This window comes from Balearica regulorum, chromosome 10 (genome assembly GCF_011004875.1).
Source record: "Balearica regulorum gibbericeps isolate bBalReg1 chromosome 10, bBalReg1.pri, whole genome shotgun sequence".
Classification (NCBI taxonomy): domain Eukaryota; kingdom Metazoa; phylum Chordata; class Aves; order Gruiformes; family Gruidae; genus Balearica; species Balearica regulorum.
Window position 1 is genome coordinate 7796984 of NC_046193.1, and position 22727 is coordinate 7819710.

At 52.8% G+C, this 22727-nt stretch overlaps 2 protein-coding genes across 2 annotated transcripts in view; one reads left to right on the plus strand and one right to left on the minus strand.

The window, feature by feature from the left end:
• Nucleotides 1-22727, plus strand: part of DNAH1 (dynein axonemal heavy chain 1) — a 71551-nt gene that overhangs the window by 46655 nt on the left and 2169 nt on the right. Inside the window, exons 48-74 of the mRNA XM_075761926.1 lie at nt 708-904; nt 1752-1887; nt 3059-3267; nt 4056-4227; nt 4579-4770; nt 5309-5419; nt 6675-6860; nt 11720-11911; nt 12352-12519; nt 13139-13330; nt 13745-13876; nt 14125-14250; nt 14729-14848; nt 15685-15834; nt 16249-16409; nt 16518-16743; nt 16828-17023; nt 17674-17825; nt 18316-18516; nt 18930-19070; nt 19507-19665; nt 20111-20242; nt 20431-20601; nt 21009-21188; nt 21274-21450; nt 22223-22393; nt 22594-22724. Of these exons, the coding sequence (XP_075618041.1) occupies nt 708-904; nt 1752-1887; nt 3059-3267; nt 4056-4227; nt 4579-4770; nt 5309-5419; nt 6675-6860; nt 11720-11911; nt 12352-12519; nt 13139-13330; nt 13745-13876; nt 14125-14250; nt 14729-14848; nt 15685-15834; nt 16249-16409; nt 16518-16743; nt 16828-17023; nt 17674-17825; nt 18316-18516; nt 18930-19070; nt 19507-19665; nt 20111-20242; nt 20431-20601; nt 21009-21188; nt 21274-21450; nt 22223-22393; nt 22594-22724 (4481 nt within the window). The remainder of the gene's footprint in view (nt 1-707; nt 905-1751; nt 1888-3058; nt 3268-4055; nt 4228-4578; nt 4771-5308; nt 5420-6674; nt 6861-11719; nt 11912-12351; nt 12520-13138; nt 13331-13744; nt 13877-14124; nt 14251-14728; nt 14849-15684; nt 15835-16248; nt 16410-16517; nt 16744-16827; nt 17024-17673; nt 17826-18315; nt 18517-18929; nt 19071-19506; nt 19666-20110; nt 20243-20430; nt 20602-21008; nt 21189-21273; nt 21451-22222; nt 22394-22593; nt 22725-22727) is intronic.
• LOC142603126 (HAUS augmin-like complex subunit 3) lies at nt 7876-11241 on the minus strand. Its single transcript, XM_075761915.1, has 4 exons — nt 9994-11241; nt 9378-9817; nt 8527-8743; nt 7876-8127 (listed from the first exon to the last, which is right to left on the minus strand). The coding sequence occupies exons 1-4, from the start codon at nt 11239-11241 to the stop codon at nt 7876-7878; spliced, it is 2157 nt and encodes a 718-aa protein (XP_075618030.1).

The window sequence follows — 22727 nt, forward strand, 5'->3', positions numbered from 1 at the left end:
CAGGGATCTCAGCACCGTATGAATTCTAGCTGATGTTGCTTGCCCAGATTCACGGTGAGATTACCAAGGGGGTAGGACAAAATCCCAGATGTCTTCATGCTTCATCTCCTGCTCTGGGCTGAGGGTGCTGTTGAAGAGAGCCCTGGAAAGGGCAGGAGAGACTGGTCCTGCAGCTATTCTGTGTGGTGGCTGGACCAGGAGAGGAGTGCACTTCTCTACTTACCTACGGCCAGCAGGGTTTTCTTGCAGCACCTGCCCTTTCTGGCCAGGATCCTAACCACAGGATGCAGCAGCAGACAGTGGTCAGCTATAGAGTGAGGAAGCTGTCCCAGAGGGAGGCCCTGGAACAGCACGGGTCCAGCAGCCATAAGCTATTTTAGTTTGAACTATGCCTTGCTGTTTCTCCAGACAAACAGCACTATTGGGAACAGCAGACCTCAGTCACTTGCCTGAGTTAGTTTAAGGTCACCATCCAGCAACTGCTGCCACCACCACTAGCTAAATTCAGCTCAGTCTAATGGCAGTTCCTCTAGGAGCATGGAGTAAAGAGCCATCACCTCCCCACAAGCAAGAGAGGCAGCTGCTCCCAGACCCTGCTGAACACCAGGCTCTGCCTTCCTAAAGGCCTGGCTGTGCTTGGAGAGAACCACCTGTCCCTTCACAATTGCTTTTATCTGGTAGCCACAATTTACTGTTTCTGCCCACAGCTGAAGGTTGTGATTGAGGATTACCTGGAGGAGTACAATCAAATCAACACCCCAGAGCTGAAGCTTGTGCTTTTCATGGATGCGATACAGCACATTTGCCGAATCAGCCGGATCCTGCGGCAGGCTACAGGGAATGCTCTTCTCCTGGGTGTTGGGGGAAGTGGGAGACAGTCTCTCACCAGACTGGCATCTCACATGTAAGTAATGCACTCCTATGCATATAATGTGGAGCAGCTCCATTGGGGTTGCCTCTAGAGAGTCTCTTTTCCTGCCCTTCCTGCTATTGGTTACATGTTTTTCTGGTTGCTGACTCTTCAGATTTAACACTCAAGAGCTATGGCTCTTAACATGCACATCTACACTAGAAAAATTGAACTTTTTTGCCTGCTAGTAGCTTGGGTTACTGCTGTGGGCATGCAGTGAATGAGCAAATGCAGCATGGCCCCATGGTGGAATGTGCAGCACACAGCAGGGCAGGGGAAGAGATCTGGGCTTTTCCTGTGAGCTGGGCAGCAGGAAGACAAGGACAGGAGCTGTTAGTGACAAGCGATCAAGTGACACTGGCAGCCGGGCAAGCAGGACTGGTGAGTTTTGGGAGCCAGGGGGCCTCAAGGGGAAAACTTGAAAAGCCAGGGAACTAGGCTGAGGAAGAAAATTCTTCCAGCTCTGAATACAGGGTATGATCCTAGAGAAATGCAACCATCGTTCCCAGGTGCACCAGCCTCTGAGGGCAGCATCACAAAAAAATCCATGTTGAATTGCTCCCTGTGCGCTTTAAGGCACTGTGTCCAAGAAGCAATGAGAGTCTGTTAGCTCATGGAGTTGCACTTCTGTTTTCTAGCTAGCTCAGGATTCTCTGCTTTGAGTAAAACATGCTCTTGAGTTGGTGGCTGAACAAGCACAAGGACAGGCATGTGCTCAGGACTCATTGCAGGAAAACAACTTGCTTGAGTCCTCTTCCCCTGAGTCTACAACACACACTCTGGACTGACAAAAGAGTAGATTTTAATTTGCTGTAACTCCACAGGCTTCTCTTTCTTTTAGGGCAGATTATGAGTGTTTCCAGATCGAACTGTCCAAAAATTATGGCATGACCGAATGGCGAGATGATGTGAGGAAGATCTTGATGAAGGCAGGCCTTCAAAGTCTACCCAAGACGTTCCTATTCATAGACACGCAGGTACAGGAGTATTAGCGTGGTGGACTCCATTTCAAAAGGAGTCAGAAACACATCTCTAAGCTCAATAAATCCCTTTAAAGAGGATTGAGGAGTTTGATACAAAGCAGGCACAACTTGTATTTCTTAAGTAGCCCACCTTCATCATCTTATAAAAAAGCCCCAGGGAAACTAAAGGTGGTGCATTTGTTGCTAGAGGGACCGTAGAGCCATGTGTGAGTGGGGTGGCTCTTCTGTTGCTCGAGGAAGTCTCTTTCAGCTCCATCCAAGGGTTTGGTGGCATCAAAGGTTTTAGACCCAGCTTCCTGAAGCTAAGCACTAGGCTGACCACTGATGCTAGAAGCCCTAAGTAACATAATTCTCTCTCTTTTCAAAACACCAGTAGATTTAGGGCCTTATGCCTGCTGGTTCCACAGGATAATGTTGGCTTGTTACTGTAAGCTGTAACTCGCTAATGACTAGGACAACTTCTGGAATTCACGGTTATGCTCCCCATAGGCTTTTTTACTGCCTTCATTATGATAGGAACCAAGTCCCTTCTGGCAGTGCCCTAAGCAATGAGATGAGCATCTGTCAAATGCTGCTTGTTCTTGCACCCTTTTTCCTGCAGTGAGAAGCATATGTGGGAGAAGAGGGGCATGGGAGGGTGCGTTTAGTCAAGGAGATGGATGCTGTGTATTTCTGATTTAGCAAAGGTGGAGAGGTGAGTGTAGCTCTGGAGGGAGATCATCCCACAGACCGTGACACATCCCTACAATTACTCTGTCTCCCACATTGATGAGCTTTATCCTAATAGTGAAGTGTTCTGTGCTAAACAAAGACCCAGAGCAACCTGGTGTCTGGTTCCAGAGTCACTGCGAGGCAGGGAGCAAGGCCCTGACCTTGGTTTGTCTGTAAGGACACAGTGAATGGGCAGAAGGAGGTTTGTTCTCAGACTCACACCCCCACCCTTGACATGGCTGAACTTGGCTGTTCAATTGGAAAAGCTGTGCTGGACAAGGGTCAGAGTATGCTTTACTGGAGCCAAGTGATCACACATATGATTTCTTATGACAGACACTGAAGGCTATATTTATCTAGAAGTGATCTTCCTGGCATGTGGAGATATGACTGTCTTATGACTTAGGAAACCACTTTTTCTTTTTTTTTTTTTTTTCCCCTGTAATCTACTTAGATTAAAAATGAATCCTTCCTTGAGGATATCAACAACCTGCTCAACTCAGGTGACATTCCCAATATTTACAACCCCGATGATCAAGAACAAATCATGACAGCTATGAAGCCCGTTGTTCGAGATCTAGGGCAGCAGCCCACCAAGGCCAATCTGATGGCTGCGTACACAGGACGGGTTCGCAGCAATATCCATATGGTGCTGTGCATGAGGTACAGTTCAGGAGTAGGACTCCATGCTGTCAGTATTAATTATTCCCTCCTTGTCCTTTGCCTTGCATCACTTTGTCATGGGATCTTTGTTTCCAAGCCCCTGACTTCAGAGGATAAGTAAGGTTTGCATACCACTTTCCCATAGGACTGGATAGTTTTGGGTTTGGTTTTTTTTTTACACTTTGCTTGTTTGAAGATGAAGTTTGAAAAGTTTAAGAATATATGTGATCCAGATTAAATACAAGCTTCCTCCTCCTTCATGCACCATTGAGCTGTTTGTTAGAAAAATATCTTACTTGAATTTGGGGCTCAATTGCACCATGTTTACTTGTGAATCTAGTGCACAGTCCATGAGCAGCTTGCTTGTTTGCAGAAGGCCTGCCGGAACGTACAGGGCATTCTCAGTGCAAGTACAAGTGGAAGAATCAGGGGCGTGATTTTTGTCTGGTGATACGATATCTGCACTTACCTGCTTGAAATAAACTTCAGATCACATTTATTTCTTCCTCCTTAAGTGTTCTCTCTGGGGAGGGGACCCAGAAAACATCACCCCACTGCCATCTTAATACTTCCAGAATATACCCAGGACTTCCAAGGAGCAAGCTGTCATTGCAGCTCAGTGCTGAACTTTCACTCCTTATTTCCCTCCCTCCTCCTTCCTTAGGTATATTGCCTCTTCCTTCTTACTCTGTAAGAGTTTAGGATGGTTCTAGGGAAATAGGAAAGCTATTTTATCCTGGTATCTGTAGCTAGTTGTAACATCTCTTTTCTGTATATCTTTCCCTCAGCCCTATTGGAGAAGTCTTCCGTGCACGCTTGAGACAGTTCCCCTCTCTTGTGAACTGCTGTACCATTGACTGGTTTAATGAGTGGCCTGCTGAAGCCCTGCAGTGCGTTGCCTCCTCCTTCTTGCATGAGATCCCACATCTTGGTGCCAGTACTGAAGATGTTGATGTGATGGTAGGTGCCACACACAACACACAAAACACAGCTCCTGTACGCTCAATGTGCCATGTTTCTAGATACACATAGACAGTGGATGCAGGACACATCTACAGAAAGGTCTTGCCCTGTAGCAGAAATGTTTCATGGCAGGGTCATTCAAATACAGAACTGGTTAGCTTTTGTATGCCTTGAAATGGCCGTTTCCATTTGTCGCCCTCTCTCTGTATGGCATTGAAGCCCATACAAGCTCTTCTGTGACTATACTTAGCCTCTTTGTAAGCCCCTTGCACTCTGTGGGTATCACCTAGACTTGCCTACCACATGTTCAGTACTGAATAAGATTGTTTCTTTCATTTCTCCTTGTAGATTCAAGTGTGTGTAGAAATCCATCAGAGCGTGGCAAAGAAATGCCAAGTGTACCTGGCAGAGCTGGCCAGACACAATTATGTCACTCCCAAGAGCTACCTCGAGTTCCTCAGCATCTTCAGTTCCCTGATTGGAAAGAAGAAACAAGAACTGAAGACAGCCAAGAAAAGGATGAAGAGTGGCTTGGACAAGGTTTGTCCTTCACGCCCAGGAAGGAGAGCTTTGGGCCCCCTTTGCCTGCCTGCTCTGAGCAGTGTATTTGTAGCTGCAGAGATGCAGCGAGATGCCCTACGCATCTCCTGTGTAACAGGAGGGAACTCATGCTAAAGCAAAAGAGAGCTATACCTTCTGCCAGAGCCACTCTTTCTGAAGGTCTGAGTCTGTAACAGCTCTAAAATGATGGTACTCAGTCTTTGGGGACCACAGAGCTCTGTGTAAGCTGATTGTCTCTCAGGATGTTCCTTATTAACCTTTTTATTGAAAGCCCTATAACAGTAACATTGTTCTGCTGACTGATTGCCATGAGCTTACAAAGTAACACCCATCATGTGGAGGCACCACTGGTCATAACCACTCCACAGTGCCACTTTGATGCTTAAGCAGAGACTAGGGCAATACCTGCTTTGTACAGCCTGACAGCGGGCAGGGAGCACCCACCAGGGCAGCACAGCCCTTTCCTGGGGCTTTCTGTGGCTGCTGCCTGTGCTCTTACTCTGCTCTACTCCCACAGCTCCTGCAAACAGCAGAGAACGTAGCGAGGATGCAGGAGGAGCTGGAGTCTGCCCGCCCTCTCCTGGCACAGGCAGCCAAGGACACGCTGGCAACCATGGAGCAACTGCAGGTACCGCTGCTGGACAGCCCTGTGCTTTGCAAATCCGACTGCTCAGACAGGGACACAGGGCTTGGGGAGGCCTTGCAGGAATTGTATGAAATCCTGCTTGATCTGACAGTAAAAAGGCTTCAGATTAGCACAGCAGGTGTTCATGCAGAGCAGCGCTGCCAGCAAGAATGGCCTTCTGCTGGGGTCCCTGCTCTGGTGTTGGTGGGGTCAGTCACAACCTACCAGCCTGCTGCTAGCAGAAGAGAGGGCTCACTTGCCCCCCTCTGAAATGACAACCCAGGGATTAGTCAGCCAAGTTCCCAGCTCCTTTTCCTCACTGGTTTAGACCCTTGCAAGCACAGACTAGCAACACTACTAACACAAGCCTCAGGTGGCCTGAGCAGCTCTAAGCCCAAACTATTGTTGCTGAAAGGGATTGTTCACCCACATTCCATTCCCAGGGGGCTGATCCAGCTGCAGCCTGCCCCTGCTAGCCCAAACCTCGGAGATCATCACAGTCACTCATGCCACTGCAAAAGAGGGAACTGTCCTGTGTTGGCTGTCACTACCTTCCCTCCTCCTTCTGTTCCTGTCTGTCTTCTACTGTGGGATGGCCAGGCTGAGACAGAGGGAACAGAGACACTAACATCATACAGCTCTGCACACAAAGGGGAAAGAGTCTGCAGTCTCCCATGTTTCCATATAGCAGATAAGGATTTGGCTATGCTTCATGTTCCCTTTACACCTCCTGGTAGCATTTTAACCCTGGGGGTAGGCAAAAGTGACAGTTTTAGAAACTAAACCCTCAGCATATCTTCTTATTCATCTCCCTACACATTTGCAGCCCTAGGCATCCTCTCCCTGTGCCAACAGGAAAAATTGGTAGAGCAGCTAATTCCTGCAGGGGAAGGTTCCTCCCAGGGGAGGTTTAGATTGGATATTTGCAAAATTTCTTCACCAAAAGGGTTATCAATCATTGGAACAAGCTGCCCAGGGAAGTGGTTGAGCTACCTTCCCTGGAGGTATTTAAAAGACATGTAGATGTGGTGTTTAGGGACATGGTTTAGTGGCTGGACTTGGCAGTGCTAGGTTAACGATTGGACTTGATGATCTTAAGTCTTTTCCAACCAAAATGATTCTATGATTCTATGTCTCTGCTGGAAGAAAATGCATCACCTGCCAGGACAACTGTGATCCTTACCTTGCAGTGCTGAGCCAAGCCAAAGGGGGGGGCTTTGGCTCCAGCATGCTTCTGAGGCTGTCTCTGGTGTTGCAGGTGGACACAGCTCTGGCTGAAGAGACAAGAAAAGCTGTGCAGGCTGAGGAGATGAAGGCTAAAGTGAAAGCTCAGGCAGCCCAAGCTATTGCAGATGATGCTCAGAAGGACTTGGCTGAAGCCCTCCCAGCCCTGGATGCTGCTCTTGCCAGCCTGAGGAACCTCAACAAAAGTGATGTTACAGAGGTAAGTGGGTTGAGGGGGAGGGTGGCAGAGCCCCAGGTCTAGTCCTGAACGGCCTCTCACTTTGCAGCAATTCCCCTTCTATAGGCTTGCAGCATCCCCAGCTTTTTCCAGCATCTCCATCCGTCCCCCTAGGCTCACAGTCTGGGCAGCTGCTCGTGCAGCTTCTCAGCTTCACTCCTTCAGAAGCAAGGACTCTTGAAGAGCAGAGAGGCAGCAACTGGCTCCTGGGTGTTCCTACATGTTGTTTCCAACTTGTGCCAGAGAGGGTGTTGAGGAGGGCTCGCCCCACAGTGCCTGTCTGTGGGGGTAGACAGGAGGCAGCACTACAGTACAACCCCAAGTATTGACAGCACAGCACAGGGACGGATCTAGCAGTGCAGTCTGAACCAGCAGGCTCTTTTGAAAGGGGACTCACCACAGGCAGAGAAGAGGAAGAGGCAGTGGCTAGTGGGCTGACTTCAAGGAATACTTGAAACAGGATAGTCAGAGAAAGGAGGGTGATTCCAAGCCTGGCAAGTGTCACCGCCCGTAGCCAAGAGAGCAAACTCAGCAAGTACAAGATTTCACCACACAGGTGTAACAGCTGTGATGGGGAGGGACGAGCTTATTGCTCTGCAATTGTGAATAACAGACCTTTTTATTCCACACAAAACACATAAAACTCCTTTCCCCAGAAGGTGGGGAAAGACACAGACAGTGTTGGTCCACTTGCCCCCAACACCTATCCTCTTTTAGAGCTTGGCATGAAAAGTCTCCTCTCAATACAAGGCTTCCAGTGCCAACTCACAAGATACATCAGTTTCTTACACATCATCTAACCCACCCACCAGCTTCAGGGAACTCTTTGTATAAGGAATAAGCTCCCTGTTGCTTTTAAGCCCAGCTGCTGGGCCATGACCCAAGTAACCTGTCACTGGAGCCGGGATCACCAGAGTTCTCTCCCAGTCCAGGGCTAATGACCCAGCCCAAGCAAGAGGACACAACTTCTATGGCAGGGAACGAGCATCCCTTTGACCTACTGCTTTGCATAGGGCAGCTCTGTCAGTGGTCTCTTGGAGAAAGCTGACACCTGCTCCTCCAGCTTCTCCACGACCTCTCTCAGCCGATCCTCATTGCAGTAAAAATATACATAAAGGTTGCGTTCTGTCTGCAGGATAGGGCTCTGCAGAGATGTGCGCTTGACCTTCAAGTCACTCAGGAGGTCTGTCAGCATTTGGTAGAGGTTGTCCTCCATGGTTGTCAGTTGCTGCATCAGCTCAGTCATCTCCTGAGGGGCAGAACCCAAACACATGTGAACATGCAGAACGAGGGGGATTTTCTCCCACCTATGGAACAGCTCAGCCCACTAGAAGCAAACTACCCAGCTGGCTCTGGCCTCCAAACACATCCAGTCCAAGGAACAGAGGTAGCTTACTGGGCCACCTTGGCTAAGGCACCCCAATCTCTATACCTAACAGCACATGTGAAACGGTGAGAATCTCTTCTGTCCCTCAGCCAGTCACTGCCTCACTGGATAGCTTTTGGGACAAGGCAAGGATCAGCCCAACTTCCTCTCCCTCTGTGGGCTGAGGGCAGTTAAGTTCCCCCCCCTGCACCCAGGGAGGATGGCACAGAGGTGCCCCACAGCCACCCAGCAAGGCCTGGTGGAACAGGAGTGCTCACTTACCGGAGAGGAGAGCTGCAGCTGGTTCGAGCTGTTGTACAGCAGCCGGTAGAGCACCTCTGTGGAGGACTCCAGGGCAGGAAGCTGGGGCATAGGAGCTGCCAGCTGTGCTTCCAGCACCTTCTGGTCCTGAACCAACTGGGAGCACTGGGCTGCTATGGTCTTATAGCTGCGGAAGATCTGCTTCTCCTGATCTTGCCCCACCAGCATGTCCCAGAGCCTGCAAGAGGGAACAGCCAGCCAGAGGTGTGAGCAGTGTGCCAGCAGAGGAAGAACAGGGTTCAGGTGACATTGTGCACCTGTGTGACTGGGATGCAAGCAGCTGTGGGGCAACAATGAGAGGACAGCCACTCCTGGTGAGCAGCCCATGTCCTGGAGGTCCTGGAAGAGCACCATAAAGAAGCAGGCTGGCTCAAGGTCCAGTCAGATACTCCTTGCTGGCAGACACCAGCACCAGCTGTGCAGGGAGGAGTGAGAAGCTGCTGTCAGTGCAGAGGACTCAGAGAAAGCTCTTGCTCCAAGGAACTTGTGCTTCCTTCTGGCCCAGCTCTCCTTCTCCATGGCCAAAGACTTGTCCCTGCACTGTCCACCTTCACATCATAGGAAAACCTCTGTTTTCCATTCTCATTCCCTTCTCCAAGCCCATGCTTTGCTGCATCAGCCCTAGCCAGCCAGAAAGAAGCAGATGCCATCTCCTGGGGAATTTTGCACCACCATGGAGTCAGGGTGGCTCTGGTAGAAGAGCACTGCTGGACTGCCTGGTAGCTTGGGTCTGTCACCTGCCTCTCCCATTCCCATTCCACCTCCTCCACATCTAGTTTGTTCCTCATGCACACACACACAGAGGCCCTTACCGTAGAGCACAGAGGTCCTTGGGGTCTATCCATATGCGTGGACAATCCTTCTGGGAGGATCTGGCCTCTTTGAAGTAGTTCTGCTGCGCCTGCAGCCTGGTCTGGGCTTCCTTCATGGCAGTTTCCATCTCCCTCAGCCAAGCGGCCTTCTGGTCCATCTCCTTTCTCTCCCATTTCAGCTGGAGCTCCAGCAGATTCAGGCGGCTGTGCTGGTTCACCAACCACGCAGCTGCCTCTTCCTGCCTCCTGGCAATGGACTGCAGATGGGCAGCTTCCAGGCTGAGCTGCCTCTGCAGGACGGGCAGGCAAGAAAGGCGAGCCTCTGCCTTCAGCAGGGGTGGCAGCTGGTGGGTCAGGGTCTGTGTGATGTCGCAACGCAGGGCGTGAAGCTGCTTCTGAAGCATGGCAGCCTGGCTCCGGAGCTCCACCTTGACTACATGCTGTGCAGGAGGAAGACAAGACAGGCTGGTGTCAGGGTGCACCACTAGTGCTGCCTGGCTGTGCCACCCCCGCCTGGCATGTCAGCTGTGCTCCAGTGTTCAACAGGAGGGACTGCCTGCAGCACAGGCAGACCCTGCCATAGAGGATGGTGGAGGAGAGGGAGCACTGGACCTACCTGGTTCTTCTCGAGAGCTTCCAGAGTCCTCTGGGCCCACTCCAGCGCAGCACAGTTGGCTTCCACTTTTGCTGACATGACTATGACCTCCCTCTGGGCACAGATACGTGCTTTCTCCATTTGCCCCAGCTCCTTCCAGTAGCTGTCTTGGTCCTCTAGTAGCTCATCTCTGTCAGTCCCAAGGCTTTTCAGCATTGTTTGCTTGGCATCCATTCTCTCTGTGGCTTCCTGGCTGCCATCTCTCACCTCCTCATGCCCCATGCTCAACACCTCTCTGCCATCCCTCCCCTCCACTAGCTGCTTTCCCCTTGAGCCTTGGACCAGTATTCCCTGACTTGCTGGTGCCACCCACCACGGTGTCTTTGCACACTCTTGATAAGGAGTTCTTCCTTCTGGTACTTCCCAGTCTGAATCCATCTGCATCCCAGCCTCCAGCCTCTCCTTCTGGGTCTCTCCCTGTGCACTTGCTCCCCGAGCATCTGGAACCTGGGCACTCCCCAGTTGGACCTGCTGGATGAGCCTCTCAAACACATCAGTGGCTTCTTGTTCTAGCTGCATGTAAGGGCCAAGATCCATCTCACACAGCAATGCTGGTGGACGGCCTTTCCCCATGTCCTCACACCACTTTGCCAGCTGCATTGCAGCCTTGCTGACCTGGTTCAGGACAGCACTGGTTTGGAAGACCTCCACTTCCAGGTCCCTCTGAGCCTTCCTCAAGTCCCACTTCACCACTTTCTCCTCCTCCTCCAAATACCTCAGCTCCCACTGAAGGTTGGCTGCCCAAACCTGCAGCTTTCTGTGCCGCCAGAGCTGACGGTCACGATAGTCCTGAAGCTCGTGAAGCTCCTGCTTCAGGGCCTCCAGAGAGCAACTCTCATCATCCAGTATCACGCTTGGGAGCTGTGGGACCTGGCGGCATACCTGCAATGCCTGCTCAAGGGCATGGCCTTCTAGGATGGGCTTGCCTGCAGCCAGCAGGGCATCGTAGGCCTCCACCTCAGCTGGGCTCAACACGTTCTCCTTACCCACCGTGCTGCAGAACCACTCAAGGAACTGCTTTGTCTGAGGGCAGTCGTAGAGCCAGTCAAAGTCCCTCTCACAGAAGGCATCTGCATGGGGGTAGACCAACGACAGTGTTGCCATAAACTCTGCCCCTCTGTTCACTGTGTCCAGTGGGAAGGCCTGGGTGTGTGTCTGGCTGAACATGGCAAGGATGGTCAACACTAGAAGGGAAAAAGCAGGAGTCATTCTTATGGGTCCTGACACCCACAGCCATCTCAAGGGTGCCATAGCAACACTCCTAGCTGCCTGCTTGAGCAGAGACTCAAGCAGTCCCTCCACAAGTGCTGCAGACCAGCTCACAGGCTGCAGCATTGCTATGGTGGGGTGCAAGACAAATGAGAGCCCACAGAGCAAGGGAGAAAGCCTGCCCATGTTCCATTTCCATACAGCCTCCTCCCCAGGGCCATACAGATCTAGCCCCTTTGCCAAGAAATGTCCACCCTGCAAGACATACATATCAGAGCATCAGGACAGGCTTTTTCAGCCTACCTATAGTTTGCTCCATGCTCTTTCCAATAACCATCTTTCCCTTCAGATACCTCTGTCCTTCCCGCCTGCACATTGCATCCCCTAAGTGTCCAGTCTCTCCTGGGCCAGCTGAGGGATGAGCACCCTATCTCACAGAAAACCAGGCCAACTCACTGTCTCCATTTGGGTTTTGAAGGTACGAGCAATGCAGCGGCCTCCCCTTGGTGTGAAGATGGTGATTGAAGCAGTCTGCATTATGAAAGGAATCAAGCCCAAAAGGGTTGCAGGAGAAAAGCTAGGCTCCAAGGTAGATGACTACTGGGAGCCAGGCAGGGGCCTTCTCCAGGACCCAGGGAAGTTCCTGGACAGCCTGTTTAAGTATGATAAGGTAAGTGGTGGCAGAGAGAGGCTGTGACGAGGGACCAGGTATTGCCTTAATGAAGCTTAGAGCTCTTTGTGGGCAATATCCTTCAGCAGCACAGTGGACAAGGACATATTTGGCCTGAAAGCCCTCATGCAGATGGAGGCATTTGATTGCCTTGGGCAATGGGACCCAGGTACACAGGTCTTCCCCTTCTGTCCCTCTGCTCTTTCCACGTGGAGGAGCTGGATGGAAGTGGTATAGGAAGGGACTTACCTAGTCCCACAGCCATGCCTCCCAGGCCTCAGCATGCAGCAATTTGATTCTTCTTTCTCCAGTGCAATGCCTTAACCCCCCTGCCAGGTGCTGGGGCAGGCTGCAGCCACTGGGGAAAGCCCTTTAAGACCCTCCTCAGCCAGACATCTAAAACCCTCATCACCGATCTCCTTTCTCTCCTACCATTGCAGGACAATATTGCAGACACTGTTATCAGGGCCATCCAGCCCTACATTGACAGTGAGGAGTTTCAGCCAGCTGCCATCGCCAAGGTCTCCAAAGCTTGTACCTCCATCTGCCAGTGGGTGCGTGCCATGCACAAGTACCACTTTGTGGCCAAGGTTGTGGAGCCAAAGCGGGTAAGAGGCAGCGCGACCCGGTTGCTCTAGGGAACACAGTACTAGCAGCCCCTTTCTGCAGGAGCTGCTGAGAGTCACCATGTTCTGCATGTCAAGACATAATGTTCAGACGAAGCCTTAACAGAGCCAAAGCCTCAACACCCATTAACATAATAAATTAGGAGAAGTCAGCCTAGAATATGCTGGGACAGAAGCGATACCTTGTTCTTAGTGCTGAGTTCCTGACTCAGCAGAAGCTGTACTTACAGAAGCATTCCCACATCTCAGTAGTGTTACAGCCTTAATCCTCTCCAAGCCTAGCTATTCCTTTATTATTATTTTGGGGCAAGCCGAGGAGCCTTTCTTCCTGTTCAACAGTGGGCCACATCCTGAGCTTGTGTAAGCTAGCACAGGCTCTTGGCTTTTTGGAGCTATGCAGAAATGCCCTCCTCAGCCCTACCTTTATTCCTGGGCTTGCAGAACATCCCTCTGGAGTTAGACAGGTCAACCTTTGTCATACAGGGAAGGATCTCAGTATCAGCTAAAGCTTTTATGGAGAACTGACTCTTGCTCCAAGATATCTGGCTTTTGGGGGAAGAGCCTGGCCACATACCAACCACTTCCTTGTGCATCTCCCCAGCGAGCCTGGCAGGAGGCAGAAGAGGACCTGCGTGCCACTCAGCAGGTCCTTGAGGAAGCTAAGGAACACCTGAGGGAGGTTGAAGGTGGCATTGCCATACTGCAATCCAAGTACAAGGTCTGCATAGCCAAGAAGGAAGAGTTGGAGATGAAGTGTGAGCAGTGCCAGCAGAGACTGGGCCGTGCCAATACGGTAAGGGACAGAACTGGGTTCTGCCTGCTTACATGAGACAACCTGATTTCAGGTCAAGAAGCAGAGTGGTGAAAACCTCTGTGTGCCTGCAACTCATGACAATCCTAGGTTGAAGCTGCCTGGCCAGGTCTCAGCAGCACAACAGGAAGGGGGAAGCTAAGCTAGCCAGGCACTGGTGTGAAAAACTGCTGTCCTCCTGTGCACAGCTTCTTCAGCCAGCAATGGGTCTCCAGGACAGCCAAGAGCAGCCCAGTAATCCCAGGATTAAGTGCTCAAAGCTAGGAACAGAATTCAAGATATGGCAGGGGCCACCCTGCAACCTCTGCTCACCTGCAGCATCACCCAGAGAGCAGCAGGTCCAGGATACAGGGTTAGACCACACAGCAGCTCTCATGTGTGCAACTTCTCCCACAGCTCATAAACAGCTTGGCTGATGAGAAGGTGCGCTGGCAGGACACTGTAGAGAACCTGGATTACAAGATCGATAACGTCACTGGGGACGTGCTGATTGCAGCTGGCTTTGTGGCCTACCTGGGCCCTTTTACAGTAAGTGTGCAATGCTCCGCGCGAGGGGCTCAGTTAGCTGCTCTGCTCTCCCAGCCTCTTGCTGTTGCTGGCCAGATCCACTGGGAGAAAGGAATAGGGCAAGAGGGTGCAAGATCTCTCCTGGGTCTCTCTCCATTTGTACCAGAGGCTGCACAGGGTTCCATTGAAATGGAAACAGGAGGGTTTAGATGTGCACAGCGGGCTCGCTGTAGCTAAAAGAAAGGCTACGATGATGCTTCTCGTGGCAGGGACACTACCGTGCAGCACTGTGCAAGGAGTGGCTGAGGCAGCTGTCAGAAAAAAACATTCCTCACACCAAGGAGCCAAGCCTGATCAGCACCCTTGGAGACCCCGTGGAAATCCGCTCCTGGCAGGCAAGTTGCAGAAAAACCCAACACTTCAGGCTGAGGTGCCTCAGGCAAAGGCTAAAACACAGCTCACCACTCACTAGGGTCACCTGTGCCAAAGGACAGACCCCAAACCAAACAGCTCAGTAATGACCAAGCACCTCCACACTACAGAACTGGAATTGCTGCCAGGGCGCCTTGCGCAATGAGCAGGAGAGGACCCGGCAGCAACCAGAGCAGCAACAGCAGCTCTGAGAGCATCAGACTTAACTCATAAGGCTTCCCCTTTACAAACCACAAGCTTAGAGCAAAGCCCTGGCCATAGCCTACCCAAGCCTAACTCTGCCAGTACAGCTCTGTCCTGTGGCTCAGCTGCTCTGGTACCCTCACCACCATCCCCTGTCCACACACTGGGACCATGCAGGGGTCAGGGCAGAAAGGGCTTCTCTCTGATTAGCTGTGTTGTGCTACCAGGTGTTCCCAACAGCTTTTTCTGCCCCATTAGATTGCTGGCTTACCCAACGACACCCTGTCTGTGGAGAATGGGGTAATAGCACAATTCTCACAGCGCTGGACTCACTACATAGATCCCCAGGGACAAGCAAACAAGTGGATCAAGAATCTGGTAAGAGCTGTGGGGAGGAAAACCAGGTCTGCCAGGATAGGGGGAGCAGCTTTCTGTTAGTTGCACAGAGCAGCCTCAGGCTTTGGGCTCCAGAGCTGCAAGACCCCCCACTGTCCCAGCCCAGCCTGCCCAGCACTAGACAAGCTCCACATCCATGTCCATCCCAGCTGGACTTCTCTGCTTGGGGAAATCAGCACAGGGCAGGATCAGGGCCCCTATAAGCAAGCAAGGCATCAGATTCCCATTCTGGCTCCCCACTAGCATTCTGGGGGCCTTACATCCTTCACCACACTCTAAAACACACAGAGCAACACTAGCAACACCCATAACAGCCTTTAGGGTCCCTAGGACAGAAAGGATCAGGGTAACATTACCTGGCTAGTGAGCACAGTTCCTGCTGCTAGAGCACTACAGACACAAACCACCACTTCTCTCCCAGAACAAAACCACCCACTGCCCTTTTGAAGGCTCAGGCAGGAGGCTTGGGCAGCTGCTCCTGTTTTGCTCCCCGAAGGCTTTTCCTACCCACCTGCTCTTACTTTGCAGGCAAACAAGCTCTGAGTTACCAGCATAACCATGCTCTGTAGGGACATGGCTCTTTGAAGGAGGTTCTCACTATTGCCCCTTCCTGCTGCCTTGTTGGGCTGCCTCTGGTGCCTGGTGATCATGGGCTAAGCTTACCAAAATAGCCAAAAACTAGCTGAGCAAGAAAATGTGTTATTTCTGCTGTGCTGGAGAGCTAAATCAGCCCAGTGAGAGGTGTACCACGCACCAGAGCTGGATGCAAAGGTAGGCAGGACGCCGCAGGGACCCTGCCCTCATCTGCTGCCTTGCAGGAGAAGGTGAACAGCCTGGAGGTGGCCAAGCTGAGCGACCGGGACTTTCTCTGCAGTCTGGAAAATGCCATTACCTTCGGGAAGCCCTTCCTGCTGGAGAATGTCGGCGAGGAGCTGGATCCAGCCCTCGAGCCTGTTCTGCTGAAACAGGTCCTGTCTCGCCTTGGCAAGGAGGGGCAGCGGGTACCTGGCTGGGCTGTAGGGGGCAACTGGCCAGGGTGCAGTGGGATGCGGTGGCTTTGTAGGTCTCTCTGGGCAGGCAGCACTCACATGGATGCTGCCTGTTCTGTGCTCCCAGGTCTTGGCCAGGGTTCCAACATGTTGGCGGCCTCCTGCACAGCCCAGTCTCCTGCCAGCAGGCATCTTTGCCTGGGAGGCAGGGCCATGGGATGCAGCCACTGTATTTGGGTTCAGGCCTTCAGGTCTGCCACGCAGCTTTGAGCTCCCCTGTCCAGAGAGCCGTCAGACTCTGTCCTCACTGCAGAGCCCAGGGCACAGCAGGATGCCTTCCCTCACAAGAGGTAGCCGTCCCAGCCTTCCTGTATTTGTCTGTCTTTGTTACAGACCTACAAACAGCAAGGCAACACTGTGCTGAAGCTGGGGGATACAGTGATCCCCTACCATGAGGATTTCAAGATGTACATCACCACCAACCTGCCCAACCCTCACTACAGCCCCGAGGTCTCCACAAAGCTCACCCTTATCAACTTCACCCTCTCGCCCAGGTACCTGCTGACCCCATTAGCTGCCCATGCTGCTCAGCCTCATTCCTCACAGTCCTCAAACCCTCGGGCCTGTTGCCCCCACCCTCACCTCCATGGCTTTTGTTGTAGTGGCTTGGAAGACCAACTACTGGGAGAAGTGGTGGCTGCGGAGCGGCCTGACTTAGAAGAAGCTAGAAACCAGCTAATTGTTAGCAATGCTGAGATGCATCAGGAGCTGAAGAAGATAGAAGACCAGATCCTGTATCGGCTCAGCACTTCTGAAGGAAACCCTGTAGATGACTTGGAGCTCATCAAAGTGCTGGAGGCGTCCAAGATCAAGGCAGGAGAGATCCAGGTCAGAGGCAGAGGTGCTCTCCCCCTGCAGCTGTGCATCCCCTGCTAGCACTGCACTAACCATGAGATCTCCTCTGTCCCCCAGGCCAAGGTTATGGTGGCAGAGCAGACAGAGAAGGACATCAACATCACCCGCCTGCAGTATGTGCCTGTGGCCGTCCGCTCACAGATCCTCTACTTCTGTGTCTCAGACCTGTGTAACGTGGACCCCATGTACCAGTACTCACTTGAGTGGTTCCTCAACATCTTCCTAATGGGGATCAGTAACTCCGAGAGAGCAGGTGCCTGCCCAAAACAGCCCCTCCTATCCTCTTCCTTACCCCACGTTCCTGGTCTAGCAGCAGCAGAAGCTAGGACACCTGCAGAGCCAAGGCAGACGTGGCCACTTGCGTTGGCTCTCAGCATGGTCCAGAGCTGCCCCTAGCTGTGCCCACACAGCAAGGGAAGATGTGGTCGCAGCCTGCCCTTCGTTCTCTTCCCCACTACTTCTCTGCTGCCCTGTCGGACCAGGCAGGAGGGATGTCAGTGCCAGGGCACGGGCACGGTACGAGCCATCTGGTAACGGTGTGGCTCTACTTGTCACACTTGTGTGCCTCCACAAACAGGCCCTGGCTGCTGCTGCCAGGCTGGGGGCAGCTTTCCCCACCCTGCAGCGCGTGTTAGCCAGGATGGTGGTGGCTGGGCCCGTGTAGGCTGCCGCAGTGCAGTGCAGTGGTGCTGGGACAGTGGTTTCTTCTGTGTGCTGAGTTGCACAGCCTTGTGCTTTCACAGGGGTTTCTGTGCCAGGTCTATATTTGAGAGCAGCGTCTGTTCTTCCTGGGCAGGATGCAGGTGTGCCCCCCTGACTGGGCACTGACAGCTGACGTGGAGATTACCCTCCGTGTCATGTGTAGCACCCATCACCCTTGTCTGGTTGTTGCCTTTTTTTCAGACACCCTGAAGGACCGGATCGTGAACATCAACAACTACATCACCTTCAGTCTCTACAGCAATGTGTGCCGTAGCCTCTTCGAGAAGCACAAGCTCATGTTTGCCTTCCTGGTTTGCGTCCGGATTCTGATGAATGATGGGCAGATCGATATGGTGAGCAAGTCACCTTGGTCCTCCGATGGGATCCCATCAGAGCAACTCAAGCCCAGCCTGTTCAGTCCCCTTGAATAGCGTGCCGGGGTGGAAGAGGAGCCTTGTTCCCTGGGGCTGGGGGCAGGCTCGGCAGGCTGGTGGGCAAACCCAGGGCCTCTCTCTTCACTCAGATCTTAAAGCTTTCCCTGTGTCTATACGCAGAGCTGAATCACCTGCAGCTTTTGCGAGTTTGCTGCCAGACTGCTGCAAAGGTTAGCAAGTGCAGAGGGAGCAGGCAGGGATTAGAAGACAGAGAAAAGCTAGTGGCAGCTGAGCAGTGATGCTGATCTCACCAGATCCTCCAGTTCACTTACTCCTCAATGCACACACGTGGCAGGAGAGGCAGCCAGAATGTTACTACAGGATTTTACTTGGATATGGCACAAACCTATGTGCCTCAGGCCCAGGCAGGTAGGCTATGATCCATCACCATGTCCTGTCCTGTTCCCAGGACGAGTGGCGGTACCTGCTGTCAGGAGGGACCATAAAGGAGATGCGGGAGAACCCAGCTCCAGCCTGGCTGTACGAGAGAGCGTGGGGAGACATCCTGGCCTTGAGCAACCTGAAGAACTTCTCTGGCTTTGCCAATGATGTTGCAGCCAACCTAGCAGCATTCAGGGCCATTTTTGACAGCCCCAAGCCTCACAGGCAAGTGCCCCCTGCTTTTTCAGCTTAGCTGTACTGCACCCGGCAGGTAACAGCATCCCTGGGAGAGCACAAGGAGCTGACAGCCACAGTGCTGGCTCTGCTCACAGTCAGTGCCATGCCACACAAGGCATCGCCTTGTCTCCTCGAGGGTGGCCCTTGCCTGTGTATGTTGCTTGCCAAGGCAGAGCCGCGTGATGCCTTAAACCCAGGAGTAAGTGGCGCTTCCCCAGTGGAAGCAGCTCTGGCATGCCTGCTGATGGTTTCAAAGCTAGAGACAACAACCTCAGCCAAGTGACTGGAAGGTCCTTGTCCCTTCTGAAACCCCAGTGGCTGCCTGCAGGCAACTTGGGTGCTTCTTGGGGAAGCTGCAGCATCTGGCACATCCCTGTAAAATGCATCTAATTGCTTTGCAGAGAGCCCCTGCCGGGGAAATGGGAAGCTGAGCTTGATGCCTTCCAGAAGCTGCTGGTTCTGCGGTGTCTGCGGGGAGATAAGATCACCAATGCCATGCAGGACTTTGTGGCGCTGAACCTGGATCGGCGCTTCATTGAGCCACAGGTAACCAGCCAAAAGGATGTGCTGGTGGGGCCAGGAGCAGAGCGGGAGGCCTCGAGCTTGCTGTAAGTGGGCCATCAGCATTTTCCGGTTGCAGTGAGGGTCCTCATGCCTCCCCGCAGCTGTAGTGTTCCCACAGCTGGGGAAACACTTATGTCTTAGACAAGGGATATCCTACCTAATGTCCACCAGTTAAACCACAGTGGGAGGGGCAGATAGTGCAGGCATACAAGGGAAGAGTTTGAATGACAAATGGGAAAGAGGTTACTGCCCTGATCCTAATGCTGCCAGAATAGAGCTGTACAGGACGTGTTTCGGGCCTCAGCATCCAAAAGCACGCCGATGCCTTGGAGAGGAGCTGGAGGCCAGGCAGGGTGAGGAGGTGCTGCATGTGGTGCCACTGTGGCCCCTCTGCTCTGACCAGCTTTCTATGTTGCAGACCACTGACCTCTCAGTCGTCTTCAGGGAATCCACCGCCACCACCCCGCTGGTGTTCGTGCTGTCCCCGGGCACTGACCCTGCTGCCGAACTGTACAAGTTTGCTGAACAAATGAAGTTCTCCCAAAAGCTCTCTGCCATTTCTCTAGGCCAAGGCCAGGTAAGCTGCCGGTGGTCACCTGGGGCAGCACCGTCCTGCTGGCACTCCCAGCAATCTCACCTAGCCCCAAGCAGGTCAAACACCTTTGCAGCACAGTGAAAACACCTTCCTGCCCCAGAGCCCTTACTCATCAACCTTCTGCTAGCTGGAGGAGCCAGTTTGGTGGGGGGCCTGCAGTGGTTCCCCCTATAGAGTCCACTAACTTCCCGAATCCAGCCCCAGTTCTTCCCTTCCCTCCACCCTCCCACACAGACTTGCAAAAGCTGCAAAAGGGCCTTTGCTGTGCTGTCAGACAGCAAAGATCCAGTTGAGCCGAGGGGACAAAGCCAGGCTGTAGCTGTGGGAAGCAGTCCTTCTGCCCAGCAGCTGTCTCCCTGTCCAGCTCAGCAGGGCACAGCCCGCAATGGACCAGGGTCTCTCAGCTCGTCTTGTCTGCCCCCCCCAGGGCCCTCGTGCTGAAGCCATGATGAACAGTGCCATGGAGCAGGGCAACTGGGTCTTCTTTCAGAACTGCCATCTGGCCCCCAGCTGGATGCCTGCACTGGAGAGACTCATCGAGGGCATTGACGCCAGCAAGGTGAGCAGTTTTACTGAGCAGCCTGCATGCTTGGAGGTTGACAGGCAGGAGGCTGGAGCCCTGGGAGGAGCCCAGATCTAGTTCTGTCCCATGCACAGGTTCCCTGTACAACCAGAGGATGGGTGCAGGAGCAGCTGCAGTGGCTGTGCCTGCATCCTCCGAGCACTGGCTGCCTTCTGGATTTCCAGGTGCATCAGGATTTTCGCCTCTGGCTCACCAGTCTACCGAGCAAGCACTTCCCTGTGTCCATCCTCCAGAATGGCTCCAAGATGACTGTCGAGCCCCCCCGCGGGGTCAAGGCCAACCTGCTCAAGTCCTACATCAGTTTCAGTGATGACTTCTTGAATTCTTGCCCAAAGGTAAGACCCAGGCCGTGCTTTGGTTTGCTGTCCGCAGCCTGTGCCTGCTCCAATGTATGTTCTCCACCTGGATGTTGCTCCTCCCCAGGCATAGATCTTCCTCTCCTCTAGAGCTCACATGCTAGCAAAGGGCTGGTGGTATTTTTCACAAGCCCACATCTACTCTCTGATGAAGCAATTAGAAGTTTCACTTTGAAAAACAGAAGCAACAGCATTGTTGGTGTAAGACACTTGCAGCTCTCTCTAAGCAAGGGAGTGGGCCACAGCCTTCCCCAGCACAGCAGCCTGACTGAGGTTTCCACCCCTCCAGGCTCCAGCTGGCATTGCTGAATTGGCACATCTCCTCTGCCAGCTCCCAGCAGAGGATGGTTCCTCCCAAGCTGAGCACCTCCTGTCCCTGCCCACAGGTCACAGAGTTTAAATCTTTGTTGCTGTCACTTTGCTTCTTCCATGGGAACATGCTAGAGAGGAGAAAGTTTGGGCCTCTGGGGTTCAACATCCCCTATGAGTTCACAGATGGAGACCTCCGCATCTGCATCAGTCAGCTACAGATGTTCTTGAGCGAATATGCAGACATCCCGTACAAGGTAAGCATGTGAGCTGTCCCCCCACAGAGGGAACAGCCTCACGATGCAGGTGCAGGTTGGCAAGCCGCAGCGGGGTCCCTTGCAGGTTCTGAAGTACACGGCTGGGGAGATCAACTACGGTGGCCGTGTGACTGATGACTGGGACAGGCGCTGCATCATGAATATTTTGGAAGATTTCTACAAACCTGAGGTTCTGATTCCTGAGTTTGCGTATTCCGAATCGGGGATCTACAGGCAGATCAGTACCTCTTCTGACCTCGATGTAAGCACTCCAGTAACAAATTGCAACTCATAGATCCAGGGGGATCCTCATAGTGCAAAGGGGATCTACTCCTCCCTGAAACACACTGCATTTCCAATTCCCTGGGGGAATGTAAGTTTGTAAGAACCTAGGGATCTTCAGCTGCTTTCAGGAAGCTGCATCTGTTTCAAGCAGCAGGAGGAAAATCTTGTCCCTGTGCACAGAAGGTGGTAGCAGCTATCATCAGAGTTCCCCAGCTGAAAGCTTTTGTACTCTGAATCATTTTGATACCACATGCCTAAAGTACCCGAGGAGCTCTGCAGGAGACATGGCAGGAAGCTCACTGCCAAGCTGCCTGTTCTCATAGCATGTGTTTGCTTCCACACAAACACAATTTAACTCCCCAGCCAGACCACAAACGATGGCCATGGCCTCTGCTCAGCCACCAAACCGGGCTCAGAGGAGCTGCCACCCCCTCAGCCTCCCCAGCAGCCCGAGTCCTGCATCAGCCAGTATTGCTTAGGGCATGCAGAAGCTGTCCCTAAATCAAAGCTGCAAGTTAGGTTTCCTGGCTGTGACAGGAGCTGTGTAAAAGTCAGATGAATGAAACTCAAACAATGAGACAAGGAATATCTCCCAACTGAACCTGCAGGTCTGTGATCTGCTGGGTTTAGCTTATCCAGCAACCCTGGCTTAGTCATTTCTTTCGGGCGAGGCCCATAGCAGCCCAAAGGGGCACCACAGCTTTATCCCCATGCTCTTGGCCTCACAGCCTGTGTGGATTCCTCTCCAGGGCTACCTCCAGTACATCAAGAGCCTGCCACTCAACGACAGCCCAGAGCTCTTTGGTTTACATGACAACGCCAACATCGCCTTCGCTCAGAACGAGACCTTTGCTCTGCTGGGGGCCATTACACAGCTGCAACCCAAGACCTTCACGCTGGGAGGCTGCAGCAGGGAGGAGGTGGGTGCTCCGATCCCATCAGTGCTCTGTCAGCCAGTGCCCGGCGCAGGCAGCGAGCACAAACAGCAGCTCTCAGCAGGTGCCTCCCTGCCTCCTGGTGCCCGCAGTGGCACTGCCATCCAGGTGTTAGCCTCCCCCCTTCTCAGCAGCTGTGGCTGGCAGGATGCTCACCCATCATGTACGTGCTGTCTTCCTTCCAGCTCGTGGAGGAGACCTCTAACGACATCCTGGCAAAGCTGCCTGCCCCCATGAACCTGCAGGAGGTGATCCACAAATACCCGCTGCTCTATGAAGAGTCCATGAACACCGTGCTGGTACAGGAGGTGATCAGGTA